Source organism: Jatropha curcas, chromosome 7, assembly GCF_041381405.1.
Source record: "Jatropha curcas cultivar XTBG-Jc1 chromosome 7, XTBG_Jcur_1.0, whole genome shotgun sequence".
In the NCBI taxonomy this organism is placed as follows: Eukaryota; Viridiplantae; Streptophyta; class Magnoliopsida; order Malpighiales; family Euphorbiaceae; genus Jatropha; species Jatropha curcas.
In genome coordinates, this window is record NC_143157.1 from 1,474,134 (window position 1) to 1,500,419 (window position 26,286).

The 26,286-nt window shown below is 27.3% G+C and overlaps 1 protein-coding gene, 1 long non-coding RNA gene and 1 pseudogene across 3 annotated transcripts; 1 reads left to right on the forward strand and 2 right to left on the reverse strand.

Annotated features, from left to right (window-relative positions):
- Positions 1 to 2,372: 2,372 nt before the first annotated feature.
- Positions 2,373 to 3,761, reverse strand: LOC149494536 (protochlorophyllide-dependent translocon component 52, chloroplastic pseudogene; annotated as a pseudogene). Its single transcript, XR_016321739.1, has 3 exons — positions 3,573 to 3,761; positions 3,094 to 3,281; positions 2,373 to 2,730 (listed from the first exon to the last, which is right to left on the reverse strand). The product of XR_016321739.1 is annotated as a protochlorophyllide-dependent translocon component 52, chloroplastic pseudogene (transcript).
- Positions 3,762 to 7,336: 3,575 nt separating this feature from the next.
- Positions 7,337 to 15,974, reverse strand: LOC105630025 (protochlorophyllide-dependent translocon component 52, chloroplastic). Its single transcript, XM_037635080.2, has 7 exons — positions 15,343 to 15,974; positions 10,201 to 10,391; positions 9,238 to 9,323; positions 8,995 to 9,158; positions 8,537 to 8,719; positions 8,058 to 8,245; positions 7,337 to 7,694 (listed from the first exon to the last, which is right to left on the reverse strand). The coding sequence occupies exons 1-7, from the start codon at positions 15,967 to 15,969 to the stop codon at positions 7,439 to 7,441; spliced, it is 1,695 nt and encodes a 564-aa protein (XP_037491008.1). The 5' UTR covers positions 15,970 to 15,974; the 3' UTR covers positions 7,337 to 7,438.
- Positions 15,975 to 21,005: 5,031 nt separating this feature from the next.
- Positions 21,006 to 23,202, forward strand: LOC119369136 (uncharacterized). Its single transcript, XR_005176822.2, has 3 exons — positions 21,006 to 21,111; positions 21,716 to 21,748; positions 22,832 to 23,202. It is a non-coding gene; the product is annotated as an uncharacterized LOC119369136 (long non-coding RNA).
- The last annotated feature ends 3,084 nt before the right edge of the window (positions 23,203 to 26,286 follow it).

The following is a 26,286-nucleotide window of genomic DNA, read 5'->3' on the forward strand; positions in this document are numbered from 1 at the left end:
AACACGAATATGATTATTTTTCTTGGAAAATTTTCATAATATAAATTTATACTGTTATACTGTATTTTTAGAAATTGCCTTTAAGTTGACAATGTACCTTACTAATATGGGTGCAAATTTTGTCTTAGAGCACAAACTCAGTGCCCTTCTCTCTGGACTTAGCATATGAAGAAGATGAGCTCATAATGTGGGAAGACATTTTCCTTTTTTCTAGTGTGCTATTTTCGAAAACGATGTAAATCTATTAAATTTGAAGTTGAAGAAACACTTGTAATCCTTAAAGATTTTGGCTAATAAATGCATCCTTGAAATATTCTATTAAATAGTTGGTTTCTTCACCGTTAATTATGTATTTAAAACTGATTAGGAATATTATAAGCAATAAATGAGTAAAGATTTCCCTTTAACTACTTTCTTAATTCTATAACTTTTTCTGTTTTCTCTAAAGCAAGAGATACTCTAATATTTAGCGTTCAATTAAATTTTTTGATAATCATACCCATTTCTTTTTGCCGAACTCAGGTAATTAAATAGATAATATCCTTTTTTGTCATTTTAAATTAAATAACTAATTAAACAGCTATCTACCGAACATTTCTAATTTAAACCATTATATAAACAATTACTAGTTAAAAGCAAATAACTAACCACTAAAATAAATATTCATTTAAGATTACTTTAAGTAAATTTCTTTATAATAAATAGAGGTAGAATTCATTTAAGACCTTTTTATAAATTTTCACTGCAAAAAGAACTTAATTAGTATCATTATTTCAAAAGAATTATGAATATTTGTTTCTTTAGAAATATAACGTTTTTTTTTTTTTGTTGGTAATAGAGGAAAGTTTTGTGAAAAAAAAAATACCATGTTCTTTTAATCACATAATATACAATGAGTTTACATAATATACAATTTTATTTTCTACTCCCTTTATCCTATTTTGTTTACTTGTTATTCTTTTTTTAAATATTCCAAACTGTTTACAAGGTTTTTAAATTTGTATATGTAAACAATTATGTTTCTCATGATAACTTTTATAATCATTCATTAAATAAGGAACTTTTATTAACATCTTAATGAGTTCAGAGCAAAATAATTTTCGTTCACTAAATTCTTAATATGCATGTTTTTTCTTAATATGCATGTTTTTTTTAAACCATGCAAATAAAATTGGACGGATGGAGTATTTAGAATTGGCTGACTACATAAATTTACCTGAACTTTGTTATTTTAACTTTGTGGCACCCTATACTTTTACTTTAACCCGTCAAACACTTCAATTTATAAAATTATATATATTAAACACTTCAATTTTCAATTTTCAATTTTCAATTTTATTTTATTGAATACTTGAATTTGCAAAATTAGATCAATTAAATACTTACTAAAAAGTTAAAAATTATTATTTGAAAAGTCATACTGACTACACAGATATCAGTAAATATCAGTTCAGTCTCTATAGTGATAAAAATTGTGTATAAATTACAGTTTAGTTCTTAGTAAATATTTATATTCTATAAGTGTATCCTAGCTGTTTCTAATTAAAATTTTATTCCCTAATATGCAAATATGTAGAATAGTCAAACAATAAAGATTCAAAATATATTACTTCTATATAGTTTTTACTATTGAAAATGTACAATATTTTCAGGTTTATTAAATTGTGTATTTTACAATATAAACAAGATTGCTTTGGACTTCTGAGATAATAATCATGACTCACAAATTTGGCGTTGAACTTATTTTGTCCACAGAATTAATGTTGGATTATTTTGATTCAAGTGTAGATTTCTACCTGACAGATGAATTGTCAACTGATGATTTTACAACACAAAAACACAAATCAAACCATTTGTTTTTTTGAGTTGTATTATCAAATCAAATCAAATCACCAAATCAAGTGATTAATTGTATTCACATGCTGATGCTGGCACAATTGATCGATTCAAACCTTGATTGGCTTTCACTTTCTGGATATGATCGATTCAAATCATGCATTTTCTTTTTCTTTAACCAGTTTGGATCGAGTTGTTTCAGTTTGCAGGCATATCGGTTATTGGGTCCACTGGCAAAATAATTTTAAATTAATTTATATATTTTAAATAGGGTCGATTTATGTCAAGTTGCCAATAATTTTTTCGCTAATTCCTTTTTTTTTGTCACTAATTTAATATTACCGATAAAATAGCGACAAAATTTTTATATTGGTAAAACCCTTATCGCTAAAAAAATAGCGATAAAAATTTCTTTTTGCAGAGGTTGGCATTTTACCTAATTTAAACCTGTGTAAATAAAATTATTATGTTATATTTGTTGAGCTGGAATGGAGAAATTAGCCAAATAAACAAATATTCTTCAGAATTAAAATAAATAAACAAAAAACACAGACCATAGATATATTATTTTGCACATAAGAATATCTGCTTATTAGCTTATACAATACTTTTTAATGCCAAATAATAAGTAAAATACATCAACGAAATGCGTGATTATAATCATGAAAGTGGAAGTTTTTGTAGATGAAATTAGCCAACCATCTTGCACTTGCGAAGCATACTACTGTAATAGCGACTAACGTAGTTCTAGCGGTCATAGACATTGTACTTTCTTTGGCTACAGCGGCAATACAGATAGAAATAAGAGAAGTGACTTGCAGGATGATCTCAAGAGCATTTAGACCTTTATATGCTGCCTTGCAACTACTACAATTTACAACGTGAGACCAGTACCTGGAAATTTATAATTACCGAAATGACAATGAAATGAGTTCTTGAAACTAAATATTGAATTCTCTAGGCCTAATGCATATATTTGATTTTGTACATTCAATTATTATTCTTGAATTTTGCAGGAAACTCATTATATGACTCTTTACATTCACATTTCAATAATAACAATGCTAATTTATTGTCATGATTGAACCCCAGTAAAAACATTTCATTTTTGATAAGAGGTATAGTTATTACTGAAACGTGAAAGTATATAGTCATGATTAGACCTTTGCAAAATTGAAAGTTCCAAGGATAATTAGGAAAATTCAGAGTCAATTTATGCATTAGGCCAAGTCTCAAATGTAGTTTTGCAATTATCACCTGTCCATGAGTTGTTCCCTTGGAGGAGTTGGAGGAAGAGCTCCACTATACTTCCCTCTCCAGTCGACTTGACCACCAGCATACTTGTTCAACCATCTTCTGAAACTAACAGCAAGTGCGTCTGATTTGGTAGGCACGAAACAAGCCTTTTGCCAATTGGTAACACCAATGTCCCTGATCTTGCGCTTCTACAAATAGATTTCAAGAGTCACCTAATTTGTTTCAGAGAGCAGAAAATGGTATGCTAAGGCTATAAGTTCTTGATTTATTTAGAAGAAGAGTTAATAACATAATTGAGTGCTTAAATGTTAACAATAGGAAAATGTTTTCTTTTTCCTGTTATATATCCTCCTAGTAAAATTTTTAATAGAAGCAAACAATTCATTATATGCAAAACAAAATTATATTTTTAGTCTCTCATCTAATCGTTAAATGAGGTGTGAGAATACCCTTCGTATTAGAATAAAGATCTGATTTACCTCATAATGAATAAGATATAAATCTAAATCGAAAAGGAGATTCTGTGCCATATGAGTTATCCATCGCGGAATTATTTTATCAATCCAAACTGCAGATGAAGAGTTTCTTGGAAAGGCTGATATAGATCTGCTTTTGCCAGGACTAACTGGAATGCAAATGAAAATTAATACTTCTTTCGGTTGCTGCATCAAAAAATTTTATATCCACAATTAGAAATATTAAAATAAAAGATAAGAAAAGTCTAGTCATGCCATAAAATTCTTAATCTAGAATATTCAAACTCGGTACTTTTCACTCATAAAATTTTATAGAAAGTGACAAAACCAACCAGACTAAATCTGATTAGCTTCTGTTATATGTAGAAAGCAAGGGAGAGAATTGATTTCAATGATTTCACTTTTTTATTATTAAATCAAACCAAATCACCCTATATATTCAGTGCAATTTTAAGCAGGGAGAATTCACGACCTCAAGTATATATATATATATATATATATATATATATATAAAAGCAAGTTTTTTTTTCCCAAGAAGTTGACATCTGTCTTTTCTTAAATGAATGTTTTTCCCTTACTCTTGCCACATAAGATTTTTGGTGATGACACATAGGATTATAATGTCACATAGAACTCTTAAATTTTGATAGTGGCAAATAGAATTTAATTATTAATTATAGTATTATATAAATATTGATATTAATTATCATTCAATTATTATAATTAATACATATTAGTAAATAATTATAATTATTATAATATTATAACCTATCTTTCTCAATTAAAATTACATAGTATTGGTCTTAATTGTCATTCGATTATCATATTAATATGTATTAAATAATTAAAATTATTATAATATTATAACCTATTTTTTAATTAAAAATTATCATATTTTTTATGTTGATTACCATATTAATATGTATTATAACTAATCTTTTAAATTAATATTATTATAATATTGATATTGAATATCATTATAATCAATCATAATTATCATTTATTATTATGATAATATAAATAGAATATAAATAGAGAGAGCCCTTTGAGGTTTGGTAATATCAAATTTTTTTTTGTAATTTCAATGATTCTTATACAATTTCTTTTGACATTGATATATTTTTCTCTTCTAATTCTTATTACTCTATCAAATTAGGAAAAATTTGATAAATCATAAAAGAAAACAGTTTATATAAAATTATCATAAAAATGATATATATACGTATATAGTTGAATTTCTATTGTCCATTTTATTTTATTTATTTTATTATTTTTAATATCATCTAAGAAGATTTATTAATTCAAAAATAAATTTAAATTAATGATTTTTAGTATATATTTTATTTTCTTTCAATTTTGTTTTACACATTAAGTTTTATATAATTAGTATAATGTTTTGAATTTGAAATAGGTATTCTTTAATTTAAATAATTTTCAAACAAAATTAACAAATATGAAATTAAAAATAATTAAAAATTATAATTTTTCGCAATTAAATTATATATTTAAAATATTATCATAATATCTCTAAAATTATAGATAAATACACTTCCTGTCCATGGCACGGGCATGCTACTAGTTAATATATATATATATATATATATATATATATATATATATATATATATATATATATATAGCTTCAACAAAAAATAAGGAATTTTATCTAAGTTCTAGATTACTAAACAAAAAGCTGCCTACCATAGACTGCCTTTAATTTTTAAGTCTTTATTGGGCAATAGCTTTTGAGCTAATTTTGATGGTCAAAACTTTAATTTTATTAATTGTATTGTTTGGTAATATAATATTTACAATATTTTTTCCGTTCTCTTATTTTAGAGAAAATTTCTATTTAGAGTTTTCGTTTTATATAAAGAATTTTGCTCTAAATAGAAATTTCGAAAAAGATGTCAAAAGAGAAAGTCTAAAATGCCCTCAAATAAACTCTACTGTTGTCTTTATTTCGGCTCAATTAATGAGCATAGTGGCAGACAAAAGGTGGGTTGGGTAACTAATGATCTTATGTTTCCAAAGCATGAGGAATTGCTATGTTCATGAGCGGTTTAATAGAAATGTACTTGACTTTATAGATCTGAGCAAAAATAAGAGTACGTATACTAGCCAGGTACCCAAATATGTCTATATATTTTATTTGTTGCGCCTACTTATAAGTATTTATATTGATATTACACCTCATTAATCTGCACACAAATTTAAAATTTATCGTACAAACTGAATTGAAATTCTTTCATAAACTACGTTTATAAGCTTTACATAGAAATGTGCTCAACTTTACATATGTGAACACGAATATGATTATTTTTGTTGGAAAGTTTACATAATATGGTCACAAATTTATATTGTTATACCGTATTCATTTTTTAGATGTTCTAAAATGTTTATAAGGTTTTTAAATTTTTATACATATACAATTATGTTTCGCATGATAACTTTTATAATCATTCATTAAATGAGGAACTTTTATTAACATCTTAACGATTTAAGGGCAAAATAACTTTTGTTCACTAAATTCTTAATATGCGTGTTTTTTTTAAATCATGCAAATAAAATGGGACGAATGGAGTATTTAGAATTGACAGATTACATAAATTTACTCTGAACTTTGTTATTTTAACTTTGTGGCGCCCCTTACTTTTACTTTGACCCATTAAACACTTTAATTTATTAAATTAAACATATTAAACACTTCAATTTTCAATTTCATTTTATTGAATACTTGAATTTGCAAAATTAAATCAATTAAACACTTATTAAAAAGTTGAAAATTATGAAAATTATTGTTTGAAAAGTCATGCTAACTACACAGATATCAATAAATATCAGTTCAGTCTCTATAGTGATAAAAATTGCGTATAAATTACAGTTTAGTTCTTAGTAAATATTTATATTCTATAAGTGTATCCTAGCTGTTTCTAATTAAAATTTTATTCCCTAATATGCAAATATGTAGAATAGTCAAATAATAAAGATTCAAAATATATTACTTCTATATAGTTTTTACTATTGAAAATGTACAATATTTTCAGGTTTATTAAATTGTGTATTTTACAATATAAACAAGATTGCTTTGGACTTCTGAGATAATAATCATGACTCACAAATTTGGCGTTGAACTTATTTTGTCCAAAGAATTAATGTTGGATTATTTTGATTCAAGTGTAGATTTCTACCTGACAGATGAATTGTCAACTGATGATTTTACAACACAAAAACACAAATCAAACCATTTGTTTTTTTGAGTTGTATTATCAAATCAAATCAAATCACCAAATCAAGTGATTAATTGTATTCACATGCTGATGCTGGCACAATTGATCGATTCAAACCTTGATTGGCTTTCACTTTCTGGATATGATCGATTCAAATCATGCATTTTCTTTTTCTTTAACCAGTTTGGATCGAGTTGTTTCAGTTTGCAGTCATATTGGTTATTGGGTCCACTGGCAAAATAATTTTAAATTAATTTATATATTTTAAATAGGGTCGATTTATGTCAAGTTGCCAATAATTTTTTCGCTAATTCCTTTTTTTTTGTCACTAATTTAATATTACCGATAAAATAGCGACAAAATTTTTATATTGGTAAAACCCTTATCGCTAAAAAAATAGCGATAAAAATTTCTTTTTGCAGAGGTTGGCATTTTACCTAATTTAAACCTGTGTAAATAAAATTATTATGTTATATTTGTTGAGCTGGAATGGAGAAATTAGCCAAATAAACAAATATTCTTCAGAATAAAAATAAATAAACAAAAAACACAGACCATAGATATATTATTTTGCACATAAGAATATCTGCTTATTAGCTTATACAATACTTTTTAATGCCAAATAATAAGTAAAATACATCAACGAAATGCGTGATTATAATCATGAAAGTGGAAGTTTTTGTAGATGAAATTAGCCAACCATCTTGCACTTGCGAAGCATACTACTGTAATAGCGACTAACGTAGTTCTAGCGGTCATAGACATTGTACTTTCTTTGGCTACAGCGGCAATACAGATAGAAATAAGAGAAGTGACTTGCAGGATGATCTCAAGAGCATTTAGACCTTTATATGCTGCCTTGCAACTACTACAATTTACAACGTGAGACCAGTACCTGAAATTTATAATTACCGAAATGACAATGAAATGAGTTCATGAAACTAAATATTGAATTCTCTAGGCCTAATGCATAAATTTGATTTTGTACATTCAATTATTATCCTTGAATTTTGCAGGAAACCGATTATATGGCTCTTTACTTTCACATTTCAATAATAACTATGCTAGTGTATTGTCATGATTGAACCCCAGTAAAAACATTTCATTTTTTATAAGAGGCATAGTTATTACTGAAATGTGAAAGTGAATAATCATGATTGGACCTTTGCAAAGTTCACAGTTCACAAGGATAATCAGGAAAATTTAGAGTGAATTTTTGCATTAGGCCAAGTCTCAAATGTAGTTTTGCAATTATCACCTGTCCATGAGTTGTTCCCTTGGAGGAGTTGGAGGAAGAGCTCCACTATACTTGCCTCTCCAGTCGACTTGACCACCAGCATACTTGTTCAACCATCTTCTGAAACTAACAGCAAGTGCGTCTGATTTGGTAGGCACGAAACAAGCCTTTTGCCAATTGGTAACACCAATGTCCCTGATCTTGCGCTCCTACAAATAGATTTCAAGAGTCACCTAATTTGTTTCAGAGAGCAGAAAATGGTATGCATAGGCTATAAGTTCTTGATTTATTTAGAAGAAGAGTTAATAACATAATTGAGTGCTTAAATGTTAACAATAGGAATATGTTTTCTTTTTCCTGTTATATATCTTCCTAGTAAAATTTTTAATAGAAGCAAACAATTCTTTATATGCAAAACAAAATTATATTTTTAGTCTCTCATCTAATCGTTAAATGAGGTGTGAGAATACCCTTCGTAATAGAATAAAGATCTGATTTACCTCATAATGAAGAAGATATAAATCTGAATCGAAAAGGAGGTTCTGTGCCATATGATTTATCCATCGCGGAATTATTTTATCAATCCAAACTGCAGATGAAGAGTTTCTTGGAAAGGCTGATATAGATCTGCTTTTGCCAGGACTAACTGGAACGCAAATGAAAATTAATACTTCTTTCGGTTGCTGCATCAAGAAATTTTATATCCACAATTAGAAATATTAAAATGAAAGATAAGAAAAGTCTAGTCATGCCTTAAAATTCTTGGTCTAGAAGATTCAAACTCAGTACTTCTCTCTCATAAAATTTTACAGAAAGTGAGAAAATCGACCAGACTAAATCTGATTAGCTGCATGATCTATAATTTTTTCTTTTTTTGAGTATTGGATGATCTATCATTTAAAACATACAAATTACCCATATATTTACATCATGTCCCAATGAAATGAAAAATACTTACCTCCATAGGATCAGTATAAAAATAAAATATATATGGTGCTATAAATTTACAATTGGCCCAATCATTCTGTCCAGGGAAACCATTTGTCTTTCCAATGAAACCATTTATGTCTACTTTCTGGACTCCCATATCCAATGGTCTGCCTCCTTCTCTATCAGCCTTCTCTGTAATGGAAATCTTACATTAGTTAATTATAATTTGAGTTATAGTATATATGAGGGCTGTTCATAAGTCTTTCTGCACCTTCGTTCTCTCTTACTGGTATTATTCCATAATGTGCGTAGTTAAGATGAGCAGGATCCATCAGATTTTCGATCAAGACATCATACCTGAAAATGCAAATATCAGTTCAATTGAATTTAATGTAGTGTTCTAAATTTTTAATTTCAGAATTTTGGAATTTAAAATGTATCCTATATTTTGGAATTAAATTATAATTTTGTTTATTATATATTAAATACATCTTTAAATTATCTTTTCTATTCATTTGAAGGTCCAATTAGTCGGATATCACGATGGGTTACACAATAAAAATAATTTTCTTCTTGACTCACCAAATTGATAAAAATGATTGTAATTGAGAAAACTCAAGCTCCAAACCTCACACTCTTCGGGCTAATGAGAAGACAAACAAAACTATAATTGGTTGGCTTAAATTATTAATATATTACTAGTCCTTCAAAAAGTATAAATTGTAAATTTTAGTATTTTCTATTTGCATAGTTGATTTATTATAAGGAAAAATGACACCCAAGATGATTGAAACCCATAGATAAATTTTAGTACTTTATTTTATTTTAATTTTTTAGGGAATTTAAAATCTTTTATTTTCTAAAACTTATCTTGTATCCAATCACAAGAAGACAAAATAAAAAATTTATTTAAATTGATTTTTTTTTTCTTTTCTGCTTTTCTACACAAAGTAAATCTGAGAGCCAACTAAGTATAATCTTGTTCCAACACCAAAACATAGTTTAGTAGTAAGTTTATATATGATTTGAAAATTGATTCAAGTTCCAATCTCTTCTCTCTCAATGCTCAAATAAAAAAAAAATTATGATTTTGTTCGTTTTCTTACCAATGTGAGGAATAAGATGTCTCTAGCTTGAGTTCTCTCGACCAAGAGACTTTTACCAATTTTCAAATGTATATAAAATGATAAATAGAATTTAAATTCGACATAAAAATGAGATAATTTTCACCAACCCATATGGCAAATCTCTAACAGCTCCGATGGTTTTAGAAAATGAAGGATCATCCAATTCTGGAATGAAGGGAGGCTTTTGCTTGGTGATAATATCTTTTAACTGAGGATCAGCGTTGGGCCAAAACCACACAATATCATTTTGCACTGTACTAGGATAAACTCCTGCACATGCTTTTTTGAATGTGTGTACCTGCATATATTATTTGACACAGACAACAACTAATATCTCATTAATTTTGGAAAAATATATGATTAAACCACCGCTGCAAGAAAAATAATATGAAAAGAATTTGACCATAAACAAATTCCTAATTAGAATAGGATTAAATTTATAATATTAATATAATAAAAATAACAAATTGAATATCATATTATAAAATTATGATATAACACGTTATATTAGCAAAATCATTTAATACATTGAAAAAATTAATTATATGCTAATTGGCTTTAGCAAAAAGAAAAAGAAAAAATACCAAGATCATAAATGATACTCTAAAACATGATTATTATACTAATTATTATAATAGCTAATATTGATTTTTTATATTTTAGTAATATAGACAATTTTATTTAATTAATATTATATACGAAAAGGTTAAGTTAATTAAATTTAAATTGTTATAAGAAAATTTAAATTGATTGATAAGTAATTTTATTTTCATTAAAATTTGGATGTCAAATTATAATAAGATGTTATTATTATAAAAATGTTATTTCCTTAATAAGTTATTTAATTATGAAATTTTTTCATTTTATTATTTCATAAATTCTTTTTCTTCTATTTTGTGAATGCTATTGGATTTTTAGCAATATAAGTTTGTTCATAATATTATAATTTATAAATAAAAAATTATTAAAAAATTATATTTATAAATTAAATTATATTTAATTACAACGTATAAAAATCAATGAGTAAAAACGTGCAATACACATTTGAGACAACTAATTAAGAATAAAATCATAGAGGAATATGTTTGACACAAGTTAGCTCCTTTAAAAACACTACCAATTAAGGAAAAGGTAGACTTCGGCTATTTTTGATTTCGGAAAATAATGTATATTTGAAAAATATTTTCAAAAGAAAAATTTCCTTGGGAAATATTTTCCAAACAATTTATTTTCTATTGTTTGAATACAATATTCAAAATTAAATAAAAAAAATATTAAAATATTTAATTTATCAAACTATAAAAATTTTTATAATTATAAAAATTTCATATTTTAAAATTTTATTATTAAATATAAGAAAGAATATATAAATTTCTAATTGTATAAATTTTAAGAATACATAAAAGTCTATTTCTATAAATTTTTGTAGCTGTTGGTAAAGTTTGATACTGGCTTTGTCGGTGATAACAATAACAGTGACTACTGGTGATCAATAATATTTTAAATTTATATTTATAATATTATGAATAAATTTGTTAATATTTTAAAATAATGTATTTCTTTTTGAAAAAATCAAAGTTATTTCTTTTAAAAATAATTTGATTTTCTCTTTTTTTTGAAAAATAATTTTTGTTGACTTTTTTGTGCACATAAAAAATATCAGGAAATTTGGAAAGTATTTTATAAATAAGTAATTTAATTATTTTTCAAAGACAAATAGGACTGTGATTGAGTAGCTTTTGGCATATCGCATATGCATTATTTAATGATTAAATAGATACCTTTAGCTTTCCAGACAACGACTTTTTTTTTTTTTTTAAGTAGTTTATGAAACTAAAAATATAATAAGAAAAAGAAAAAGAAAAATCTAGTTTTTTATAATATTCAATTAATTAGGTTTGTGTATTGCACTAAAATATCTAAGATAGTGTTCGGCAATAATTTTTTAAATAGATTTTATCAAAAAGTTAAATTTTATTTTTTATAGTATTCGATAAAAGGTTTGAACTAATTTATAGGATTTGTTCGACAAAATTAATTGTTTTGATAGCTATTAGCTGTTTTAATAGTATTTAGTTGTTAGTTGTTTGAGTAGCTTTTTATTAAATACTAAAATTTAAATATTATATAGGTTAATTCTTCATATAGTCTGTTGGGCAGCAGCATTTCAGGGAGCTTTTAATATTTTAACAAGAGTCAAAACACTGTATTTATCAATTAGATTGCGGTAACTTAATACTTTGTAACAGCTGTTAAAAGTTAGGTAGCATTTAATCAAACGTTAAATCCTTTAATGTTTAGAGTTTTAAATTTTATTTTTTTGACACTCTTATCCATTTATTTTCTTTCCCCTATTCTTAAGGCTTACAATAAATATTCCTTTGAACTTGATACTCTTGTTTTTTTTTTTTTTCCTCAAATCTCGAAAGAATGTATGTCATTTTAATTATTTAATTATTTTATTTCTATTGTCTTAACACAAGGATAAGAGCATATTATCAAAATTAAATAAAAAGTAAAAAATAAAAAAATATGATAATAATTTAAAATATATATATATATCATCTTGTTTTCTAAATTTAAAATTTGAAGTCAACATTTTAATGTCCTTTTTTGTAATTTTAATTTTAACAGCTAATCAAACATCTATTTTTTACTAAACACTTTTTGCTTTAGACCACTACATAAATTGCTAACAACTAACATCTATCAGTTAAGAACTACTGAAATAATTAAAAGCTACTACAACAGCTAATGTTGCCGAATAGACAAACTCATAAAATGTTATCTTAACGTTTAAAAGTCAATCCAAATGCTATGTTACCGAACACTATAAAAAATAGCGTTTAGTATTTTGACCAGTCAAAATGCTAAAAGCTGCTTAAAAAATTATTGCTGAACACGGCCTTGGAGATTAACGACGTTTAGCTTTAGCATTTTATGAAAAAAACTATTTAAATAATTACTAACTACTCAAACAGCTAATAACAAGACACTATTAAAATATCTAATAGCTACCAAAACAACTAATATTGTCAACTCTAAAACAAACCTAACCTTCTCCCAAAAAAAAAAAAATAATAAATAATTAATTAATTGAATTTTCGCAAAATGCTAATCCAAACGTCATTGCTTAAACAGATAAAAACCGAATCTTTAATTTTATATTCATGGCTGTTCAAATTTCTTAGACTTTCAAATCTAATAATTGAAACTTTTATAAACTAATGTTAAGTTTTGGTAATTTTTTAATAATTTTTTTTATCTCTCAAAAAAATATTTTCTTTTTGAAACCAACGGTTAACAATTTTTTATAATTAAGAAGTCAAACGATTGAATTTTTAAAATCTTAAGCCTAATAATAAACTAATCAACCCAATAATTTGCTCCTAACAGCCCAAACGGCGTATGTACTGTTCGCGATTCAGTTGGGCTTTAATTTTTTCCAAACCAAGACAATTTGTTCTATTCGAATATATCTAAATTTAAATATGTAATTCCATTATAATCTTTATGACATTTATAATTATTCATTAAATAAAAAATTTTTATTAATATCTTAGTAAGTTAAGGGTAAAAAATGGTAAAATAATTTTTAATGACTAAATTCTTAATATACGTGTTTTGTCAAATTAACAAAATGGGATGGAGTGAATAATAAAAAAGTGAAATCATTGAAATGAATATATATATATATAAAAGCAAAAATATTCCAGCCTTGCCGGGAAGTACCATTCTATTAATTTTGTTAAACTTCATTTTACAATCACTTAATATTAATATGTATTTAAATAAAAAATTATAATTTTATGGGTCACTTTAAGTTAAAATTGATAATTCATCCGGATGCCTATTAAATAAATAGACAACTTATTAATTTAGCTTAGAACAAACAAACTTATTTCAATTTTGTTTGACAATTTAGTTGTCAGTATGATAACATATATACACACACACACACATTTTAAAGAGAAAATGTGTCTCTTACCTCTCTCTATTTATGACTTTTATGGATTTTACACGTGGTAGCTCTTTAACAATTATTCTCTTATTTATGACTTAAATGATTTTTAAACACAGTGATTCTTAATGTTCTCTTATGATTTAACTTTTTTGCCTTCTTATTTTCTTTCACATGTTATCTTAAGGGTGGTGTTTCGTTTTAGTTAAAATAAAAAGTTTTAATTCTACATGATACATTTAAATCATATTGTACATGCATTATATGCAACTCAATTTTTTAACAATTTACTTAATATATATGTTTTACATTTAATTAAAAAAAAATTATATAGTCGTGCGAAGCACAAGAGACCGACTAGCAAAATTATAAAGGAATAACTCTGACACAAGATAGGTCCTTTAAAAAAATTAGCAATTAAGAAAAAGGTCAACTATTATAACATTTGTGAATACTTTTCTTTTAATAAAAGAAATCCAGTAAGAAGATCTCTTTGCTTTTTTTTATTATTAACTATTATAACATTTGTGAATTTGTTGCTTTCTATTAATTATTACTATAATAATAATAAAATAAAATAAAAATCAAAGCCTGGTTTTTTTTTTATAGTATTCAATTGATTAGGTTTGTGTACTGCACCGAACGTGATTGCTTAAAAAGATAAAAACCGGATCTTTGATTTTACATTCATAGTTGTTCAAATTTATTAGACTTTCAAATCCAATAATTGAAACTTTATTCATACATATATGCATACAAAAATTTTATATAATATATATTACATATTAATAAATCAGCAAATTTTTTATTTTATACATAATATATTTATTACACATTAATTACACTTTCAGAAAATTCAAAGTATTATTTATTATTTTGTTTTAATTTAAATTTATCTAAATATCTCCACTAATTTTTTTTTCTCTCTTTTAATTACAAAATATTAAGTAAACGATAATTTAGTAATTTTTTTTTTCAGAATTGGGCTGATTCAAAAGTTAAAAAATGTCAAAATTAAGGGAAGGGTAGTAATATGAGGATATTTTTTTTATTATTTCTTTTTGTAACATTAGTAAAAATGAGTACTTCTCAAATCTTCCATCAAACTATATTCATAGGTTTGAGTGCTTTTAGTATCCACCATGGTTTGATTCGGTTTTATTATAAAGCATAATTATTAATTTGATAATATATAAATTCTTTGAATCAAATCAAACCAAACCATGAAAACCATCCTCAAAACAATCAAAATAATAATAATAATAATAAGGTTATTAGAAGTTCTTACAGGAGGACCATTTGGATCTGCTTGAGGAATGAATTTGCAATCACCAGAGCCATTAAAACACCAACCATGATAAACACACTGCAATCTTCCCCATTGATCAATTCTTCCTTCTGATAATGGAGCCAATCTATGAGGACAACTATCATCAAACACCTTCCATGCACTCTCATTTCTATCCCACCAAACCACCACATCAATACCCATCACCTTCTTTGCATGTGGAACTCTTTTGTCCAAATCACAAACTGGCATAATCGGACACCAGTGTGCATACCAATCAAACTTATCTCCTTGGCTGTCAGTTTCAAGCTCTGGTTTAGGTGGTTCGATGGACTGATCTGTTGAAACAGAAGATTGTGATGACACGGTTGTGAAAAGCTTGGATTTTGATGGGGTATTATGAATTCTTGAAAAAGAGGAAGTCTTAAACTGAAAATTCAAGAACTTGGGTTTTGCAAAGTTGGCTTGTGTTAGTGTAGCTGACATGTGAAATGATGGAAAGGAGGACTTTATAATAGTTTCCATGGCTGCTTCTGTTATATGTAGAAAAGAAGGGAGAGAACAGTATAGACTTGAGTTCGTGAATTTTCCCTGCTTAAAATTGTACTGACTATATAGGGTCAGCATTCGGTTCAGTTATTCGATTATTTTGATTTGGTTTTATTTAATAATAAAAAAGTGATAGTTGGAATATATATATATATATATATATATATATATATAAAGCTTGAACAAAAATAAGGAATCTTATCAGAGTTCTAAAAAAAAAATATTATATATAATTATGAACAATAAATAAGGAATCTTGTCCAATGTCTACTTTACCAATAAAAACAAATCTGCCTAACCTGACTCTAATTTCTAAAGCACCGGCGGGCAACAGTTTTTAGCTACCTTCTAGCGTTTAAGTCAATTATATCTCTATTACTTGTATAGTTGGATATCATAATATTTATAATTATTAATTTTTTTTTTAGTTTTAATGAGTTTTTTTTTTTTTTATAAATGTTAAGAACTCTGATGTTCGGCTTTTTCATAAATTAATTAAATTTTTTTAATAATCATATCCATTTGTCTTTTTCACAAATTGAGCTAAGCTAATAAAGCAGGTAATGTCGTCTCTTTTTTTTATTTCATTTTAAGTTAATTAATTGATTAAACTGTAATTTTTACTAAACACTTGTAATTTAGTCTGTTTAACTAGCTGACAGCTAATAAAACAACTAAGAGTTACTATACAATTAATAATTACTAAAATAATTAGTATTACTGAACAACAAAACATGCTCTAACTTCTAAGTGGTACAGCCAACCATAGACTCATATACTACGATCTCTAAAAGACTAAATCATTAAAATTACCCCCAACTCTGCTCTTTGTAATAATTTATTTTTTTTATTATGTCTTCATTGTTATTATTCGTTATTTATGCTCATTATTTTATTTTTATATAATATTAAGTAAGATTATAATTTTCCACTTATATTCTCTAGATTTTTATAATATTAAAAGCATGATTTCATGTGTAACAATTTTAATGTGACACCCTAGGCGAATTTCACATCGGCTAAATACAAAGGGTAAGTGAAGTACATAAGAATGGGCAAGTTTTAAATTATCAAAATGCCTTTTAACCTATGAGTTGGTTCTAGCGCAGGAACAAAACCGTGAAAGAATGAGTTAGTTCGGCCCAAAGCGGACAATATCTTGTCAGGCCTGGGATGTCACAGACTTTGTATCAGAGCTAAGCCTTGTCCCTCTAGCTGATGGTGGGGCAAACCTCAACGAGGACCCTGAGTCCTTAAGGGGGCGGATGTAACACTCTAAGTGAATTTCACATCGACTAAGCATAAGGTGTAAGTGAAGTACATAAAAACGGGCAAACCTTAGACTAGCAATAGGCCTTGAGGGCTATGAGTTGGTTCTAGCCCATGAACAAAACCGTGCGGGTCTAAGTCAGTTCGGCTCAAAGCGAATGATATCTTGATAGTCCTGGGATGCCACATTTAAATTAAAATTTATCTCTATTTAAATATTATTCATAATATAAGTGAATAGTATCATTTTTAAATTAATTTTTATATGATAGGATGATATTAAAAGTCAAATATATTTAATAAAACAATTATAGACAATAAAACGAAAAAAAATATTATTAATTATAAGATCAGAATTCAATTAACATCTATGATTTTATTAAAAAAATATTTGATTAGAAACAAATAACTATTAATGAATTGAATTTTAGCATTTCATTATTTTTACGCAATCAAAATAGGAATAGCATATATATATATATATATATATATATATATATATATATATATATATATATATATATATATATATATAATTAAAAATTTTAAAGTTTTGAATAGTTCATAAATATATATCTGTGTTTTTTTTTATATATTTATTAGTTCATATAATTCTAATCTATTTAATTTATTTATTTTGAATCATCCAATATTTTGAATCATCCAAAAATATTTAATTTATAAATTTTAAAGTTGTAATATTTAATTGTAATATAAAAGTAAATAAATTAAATATATTAGAATTATATGAACTAAGAAATATTAAAAACAACACACACACACACATATGTGTTATTTATTATACTTTTAGTTTTTCTCTTTCGCTAACAAATACTAAGTGGTTGAGGTTCTCCACTTGCACTGCCACTTTTTGGAATGACAGTGATTTTGTGCAAGTACATGAAATCGCAAACAAATAATATAGAATGGATAGAGTATCGTTCCCATGAGGATTGTATACTAAGTATCAAAATTATGTTAACCTTCTATTATTTAAACGGCAATAAGGGAAATTATTTTAAGAAATTAGCTTCAACAAATAAAAGAGAATGAAAGGAAATCAAGCAAGGCAATTTTGATTAAAAGAAATCAATGATTAAAATCTATTATGGATTTTGATTTCACTTAATTCTATCCAGTTTATTCTATTAGTTTGATAATCAATTTTAATTATTCACTTAGGGGAAATAACCCTAAAATCACTAACAAGCTCTCCCGATGTATTGTTAGCTATTTTAATCCGGTCTAATTACCTATATATCTTCCAATAGCGCAATCAAACATGAATTAAATAATTAAGTTTTATGGTTTGTTTTGTGAATTTATAACCTAAGGTCATTAACTTATAAAAATCCCCCATGAGTCAAACCATATAGCTTCCACACCAAGTTATTATTCTCATGTAATATATTATCTTTTTCATATCAAAAACCCTTCTCCCGATAGTGATTAATGAAATAAATCAATCCAAGGGAAAAACTCTACCTGGAAGCATTAAGTTCAATAATAAATTATACTTTGAACAATGAAAAGCAAATCTAATATTATAAATTGGCAAGGAAATTAAGCTACATCAAATCCCTAGTATGAGAATTTAGTTCGACATAATAATTAAATAAAACTCAATTAAACTCGAGAATAATTCCATAATCAATATGATTGATGAAAAGTAAAACAACATTAAGAGATTAGACATAAAAACTAGTCAACAAATAACGTGGATGGCTTACGGGAATCTTGACACAAATCTTGAGCACTTGAAGTCTAAGAGAGAGAGAAAAACAATAGAACAAAAAGATGGTATATACAATGAATGGCTCCTTGTCTATGGCTAGTCTCTCAATTTATATAGACTTTCTAGAATATCTTCGTGTTCGTTTAGAAAAGTGAATCTTTATTAAGTAAGAAATCTTTTGGAGATAGGAAATTGTTTAGGGTTTGTATTTCTTTCCAATTACGACTCTCTCAGCGTCTAGATAGGATTTAAACTTGGTTGGCACATCAGAAAAGCATCTCATGCAAGTCTATGTAAGCGTTATGAGTTGGAACTGACATTCTTGTCCCAAGGCAAAATCTGATCTTCAGCACGGGTGTGCTATATGGCATGGCTTGGGGACAGTCTTTTCTGCATTTTTGGATAGTTTTCTATAAAAATCCTATAAAATTCCTCAAGATCAAGTGAAATATGACTCAAGGAAGCTTTGAACAAAAACATAAATAAAATTAAATATAAACTAATTAAAGTAATTAAAAATACTAAAAATCCTAATAAAAATTATATTAAAAATATTATAAAAATAACACTTATCATGGAACATGTCATTGTGTAGCTTTAACAACTCGCCTTCATCCCTTTTAATTTCAGGAAGCCATAGGAGATTTTCTTTATTGGAACGCTAGTGGCAAACTTGAATTTAAAGAGGGAAGCCAATTGCAAAGACAAGTTGATTGATCTAGATTCTAACAACCAATACCATTCTTCCATGGAACTTTCTAAAGTCATAAGAAAAACTCGAGATTTAAGTTCATCTGAGTTTCTATGCATATCCATAATGGTTTAGAAGTTAGCCAAGTGACTTGTTAGATTAGTTGTCCTATCGTATTTACCATTAGCATCTTGAACTTTAAAGGGAAAGAGGGTCATAATAATGTAAGCACACATGGGTGAATCATCTCGGAGTCCATAATCGCTTGTATCACCTCTAAACTCTTTAAACTTTCTTAACATGTCGTTAACTTTTGTTTGTCAGCCTGCGTTGGCCATGATAGGTCGAGTGATGTTGCTCTAGTTAGAGTGTAAACCATATATGTCTCATCTTACCACAAAGCATCATCTCAATCTCCTTGTTCTCCATAATATGTTTTCACTTTTATATGCTTTGGCTAGTTTGTGGCGTTATGATTTCTTAAATTGTGAGGGTAAACTTGGACACTGTAGGTGATAGGTTTTGATTTTTCAAAGGCGTGCTGATTAGCAAGTGCTAACTTGTTATTACCTTAGTGAGTGTCTCCAAAACACTAGTGAAGTTATTCAATGCCATCGCCACTTGAGGTGTAACATCCTAAACCCGAAACGTCTCACCATTATCATAAATTTGTATGTATATAAATAACATATGTGATATAAATGTATACACACATGCATTTGCAATTAGTTTGTGATAAATATTAGACAAGGATATACCAAATCATGGCTATGCACATGAGACATCTGATAAGAATGTGAGTATGCAAATGCATAAATCTTATAAGTTCTAAACTTCAGAAGTTTTGGCACTCTGTCCTAGATATAGAGATTGCAATTGTACTCTTTATAGCTTTCTAGTATATCAATATAAGGTGTTCATGAGTGAGTTAACTCAAGTGAGTATATTCAAATTGTTAGGGAGAATCATGTCTGTTTTGGTGATTAGATTGATTAAGATTGATTTAATATGTCAATAAGAGATTGCTAATCACAAGATCTTAAGTTAAATAAAGTAAAAATTCATTACAGAGATTAAACTAGGAGAAGGTTAAATGTGCTTAAGTCATGCGAAGAGAAGCTAGTATGTGAAGCACCTTAATTAGCATCTTGATTAAATACTTAATGACTTGATGTTAACTCATCTAAGATGTTTAGTTAAAACCTAAATGAGATTAATTAAGTGTTAATAAATGATATGGAATTGATTAGAATAAAAGACAAGTTGTAAATAACAAGTGTGGGTTAAAGCATGAATAAGTGAGACTTTAAGGAGGTTAAGAGAGATTTGATAGTCATGTGACTTGCACATGTCTTTTTATTATTTATATAGCATATGGTAGTTTAAAAAAGAGAAGATAAAACACAAAAGAAAGAAGGAGAGAAGGGTCAAAACTTAAGGAGAGGAGAAGAAGAGAATGAAGAAAAGTTAATTTCTATTGGAATTAACACTTGAATCAAATGGTTTTTGCTAGAAATCATCAAAGGTGAGTTAGTTATCATTTATTCTTAAGTTATCTACTTAATTTAGAGAAGAAATGGTCAGGGTTTTAAAAAAGATTTTGAGCAAAATTGATCTTTGATGGAAACTAGATGAATAAACATGATTTAATATGTTAACTAGTTAGTTTTAATTATATAACTATGAATTGAGTTTTAATTTGATGAAATTAAAGAAAATCATATATAGGGTTCTTGAAGTAGGTTCGGCCAAATGAAGATTTCTATTGAGATGATGTTTTCAATTTGAATTGATGAGTTTAAATGGTTAATTAAACATCCTAATTAAGTTATTAAGTGTTGGATTGGAAAGAATTATTCTAAAATTGATATTACCAGTTTTATATGGTTATGGAAGTTTAAGGAGCTTAAGAAAATATTCATGAAACAATATTATGTTTGACGAATTTTAATGATGTTGATTGATGAATAGATAATTGAGTTGAGATATGTGATTGAGAAATGAATGTTGGAGAATACGATAGAATTTTCCAAAAGTCCATGATATAAAGAGAAATAAGAATGTTAAGTATTAAAGTATGCTTGATTAAATGCCTAAATGAATATTAATATGCTTCCTTATTCATATAGGTGAAAGGATCATAGAAGGCGTTGAAGAATGAGGTACTTCCAGGCCTTGAGACTGCATTTCTGTGTATTATGAGTAAAAACTAAATATGATTATTTATATATGATAAATGTTTGTTTAAAATATCTGCTATGGCCATATTTTGTATTTGATATTCTGGATTGAAAAGAATATGATGTGATTCTGAAAAGTGGCAAATCAAGCAAAAATTTATGTATTATTCTGAGGCAAGTGAGCATAATCTATGAATGCAATTCTATCAAATTCTACATCTGAGAGAAAAGAAAGTTATGATTGTCATTACCAACTTGTAATTTTGATCTATATCTGGAGCTGCATGCTCAAAATCTGTATCTGGAACTGCATTCTCAAAATATCTGATCTGAAAGCTGGCCAACTAAATTTGATATTTGAAATTTGTTATCTGATACTTCGGGGGCGAGCTTGGTTTAACAAGTCATAACATAAATAATCAGACAATCATCTGAATTTATATTTCTGAAATATGTCTCTTTAGCATCTATACATATGATGCTTGAATTATCTGTTATTTGCATTTCTATTAATGGAAATGATGTGATATCTATTCACTTATTATTGTGAATGATATGATGAATGGCTACTAATTGAGAATGGTTGATGTCGAGCAATGATGATCTGAAGAATTTGAGATGTTCTGAATTATAGGGAGTGTACTGTGTGTCATATTAAAGATGCTTAATATATGCAATATAATTCCAAATAATCATTATGATAGTTTTATCTCACTCAATAGCATCTCATATTAAATGCTAATGTTTTTCTAGATTTTAGTGTTGTGAGGCATTAACAATCAGATTTCCTTTTATTCAGACAGACATATATGGAACAAATGTCGAGTTCAGTTGTGATATTTGTTTACTCATTATTGTGAATGATATGATGAATGACTACTATTGTATGATAATAGTTTATATCGGGCAATGATGGCCTGAGGAGTTTGAAATGTTTTGAATTATAGAGAGTGTATTGTGTGCCTTGTTTGAGATGCTTGATATATCAATATAATTCCAAATAATCATTATGATGGCTGTATTTCACTTAATAACATCTCATATGAAACGCTAATGTTTTTTCAGATTTTGGTGTTGGGAGGCATTAACAATCAGATTTCCTTTTATTCGGACAGACAGATATGGAACAAAGGTCGAGATTAGTTGTATCTGCATATGTCACCTTCTTAATTTTGTATAAATGTTTTGTATGAGTTTATACTCCTTATAGTCAGGGGCGGAGCTAGGACAATTATTTTGAGGGAGTCAAATGAATTTTTTAAGACTTTTAAGGAGACCAAATATAACTTTTTTATATTTTGAAGGATTAAAATGTCATTTTTCATAAGAAAATTAAAAAAAAAAAAATTTGGGGAGGGCCACGGCCCCCTTAGGCCCCAAGGGAGCTCCTCCTCTACCTATGGTCCACAATGTAATAAAGATATACTCGGACTATATTTTGTCATGTATAAAATCATATATGACTGTATTTGAATAGAAAGAAATTTTTTGATGCTAATTTCTGCCGCTTAGCACACGGTGTGACTTAGGATATATGATGTTAGGGTGTTATATGAGGATCCATTTTTCCAGTAGGAATCAAATTGCCAGCATGATTCGCTATAAGGATGGCTCTAGTACTGTTGTTGAAGGTAGCACTATTACTGCCATCGACGCCATTACTACCACTATTATCAGTATAAACTTTACTAATAATTGAGATCAATGGCCATTATTATATGTAAGAAAGCATAAAAAACTAAAAGAAAATTTGGCCATGGAAGGATTGTTTCACACTCACTGCAACAATTGATAAATCTAAAAAAATCCTAAGAGGTTGATTGAAAGAATAATAGGGTTGTAATATCTAATAACGGTTTTTTTCTTTTTTGGTTACAAAAATTTAGGAGTAGGGCTAGGCTAGCCCATCTCCAAGGCAGGGAGCCAAGTCTGGTAAGGTTGCAGCGAAAAACTGTTTACCTTCCCAAGCGCCTCCATAGCACAGACTGAACCCTAGACCTCCGCGAGATCAAAATATTGCTACTATCACTGAACCTTAGGACGATGGGTTATTAGTGGTCTAGTTTTTAGAGATCAATCACTCGTTTGAGAATTAAGATCATATATAAAGAGTCATTCTTAGAAAAAAAAAAAAGAAAATTACTCTTAGACTCTAAGTCGACTTTTAAGTAGGAAAACACATTCATCTCTATTTAGAATTATATGCCAAATATCAGTTTAGTCTTTATAGTTATAGAAATTTTGTCTATAAATTACAGGTTGGTCCTTAGTAAATATTTATATCTAGTTGTTTCCAATTAAAAATTATCCTTGATATGCAAATACGCGGAACAGTCAAACAATAAAAATTCAATATATATTACTTCTACATATTTTTTATTATTTAAAAATTCAATATAATATATAAAAATTCAGGTTTCTTAAATTGTTTATTTCACACTATAAATCTTTTTTTTTTTTTTTTTTTGTGAAAAACACAATAGAAATCATTTTATTTTTATAGAAAAATATCAAAATTTGTCCCCTCCAAATTCCAGCTTCATCCCTGAGTAAAATTTGCCATGTTTCAGCAGATTTTGAATATGAATTCCAGCACATGGTTTGATTGCTTTGGACTTTCTGAGATCATAATCATCACTCACAAAGTTGGCATTTTACTTATTTTGTCCAAAGAATTAATGTTGAAATATTATTTTGATTCAAATGCAGATTTCTACCTGACAGATGATTTTACAGCACAAAAACACAAATAATAAAATCACTTGCCTCTTTGATTTGTATTATCAAAGCAAATCACCAAGTCAAGTGATCAATTGTACTATCGATCACATGCTGACGCTGGCATAATTGGACACACCGAGAAATCTACTGGTCAGCATTCGGGTACCAATTCAGCCAATTCTATTAATTGAGCAAATTTCTATTAATTGATTAGATAAATAATAAAATTAAAAATTAAAATTAATTCAAATTTTAATTTAATTAAATAGTGATTAATAATTTCGATAATTTCTATTTCGATTAAAGTCGATTAATTATAAATTTTGATTAAATTCGATAAGCGGTTAATAGTCAAATTAATTCCTGAATTACTATTTGTAAATAAGAAGATCCGTTAAGCTAAAATAAAATGAAATTTCAGCGATCGAAAAGACGCGGTAGATGATACGTGACCTTATTTATATTAAAAGTTTCTACACATCGAACGATCATTTGTCTCTTAGCACTAACGAAAGAACCACTGCCACCTCTCTTTATAAAATTTACAACCACTAAAAAAATAAAATTTTCAACAGGACTCCAAACCAATAAAGGAAAAGTAGAGACTATAATTTTTGAATGAAAAAATAAATTTGTGAAAGAGAATGACCAAAGATGAAAATTGCGTAAGAGAGAGAGGGTGAAATACAACCATCAATGCATGAATCACTATCGCATCACATTAAAGGTTTGTAAAGAGAGTTGCAGAGATCAAAAAATTAAAATGCTTCCATTGAAACAAACAGAGAAAATAGCAGAGGAACTTTCTGCACACAGCTGTAAACTTTTCCTATACATATTTAAATTACAAAATCTATTATCAGTATACAAAACAGAAATTATCTACAAGAATAGCCAAAATTTCTCTCTTTTTACACTTTTCCACTGCTCTCTCCCCTCTTCTCTGTGTTTATATTTAGGCCTCGTTTGGTTAGGAGTAAGTGAAGGGAGGAAGTTAAAGTTCTCATAAAATACAGATTTTGAGTATGTTTGGTTGGCACAAACCGTGCAATTTCCGAGAACTTAAAAATACAACTTCTCTAGCCGGGAAGTAAATCCCCTGCTCAGCCATGGGAAGTGGACTTCCTTAAGCTCAAAACTTCACATTCTCAATTTTACCCTTTTAGCTTCCACTGCACATGCGCTTATTTTTACTTTATCCATTGTACTTCTAATTGAACCATGCCCTTTCCTTATTAAGCTTTTTTAGAGAATTATTATTCTTATTTTGTTTGTAATTATATCATTAATCAAATAAATAAAATTATAATAACATTTATGTAATTAAAAAGTTATATTGATTACAAGCTAGTAGATCATATAAAAAGTGTTTTATTAAATTTTTTTTCAATGAAATATTTTCGGTTATTAAATTTTTTTCAATGAAATATTTCAATTATTATATATTATAGGATACTTTTATCATATATAATCTCACATTTCATTAATACAGTTTTACTTCCTTAGAATTCAATATATCAACCAAACACAATCGCACTCTACTTTCTGGGAAGTAAATTCCCTGAAACTCTACTTCTCTAGAAATCAACTTCCCCGAAAATAGATCAATTTGAACCAAACCAGCCTTAATGATTTGAAGGGTACCAAGTTTCATTTGAACGGTACTAAATTAGAATGACTTGTCATCTGCTAATAAACTCAGATGAAATTGTCCTATTACACAAATACCATTTCAAATGCAGTTTTAAATTTCAATTCCTATCACGAGTTTCTAGTAATTGATAGAATGGTTTCAATCT

Excerpts from the sequence above, each read along its gene's own strand:
- LOC105630025 (XM_037635080.2), bottom strand. The coding sequence starts at position 15,969 with ATGCTGACCCTATATAGTCAGTACAATTTTAAGCAGGGAAAATTCACG. Across the intron at positions 8,246-8,536 it reads TATATCTTCTTCATTATGAG|GAGCGCAAGATCAGGGACAT; the intron begins GTAAATCAGATC and ends ATCTATTTGTAG. Across the intron at positions 7,695-8,057 it reads AGGGAACAACTCATGGACAG|GTACTGGTCTCACGTTGTAA; the intron begins GTGATAATTGCA and ends TATAAATTTCAG.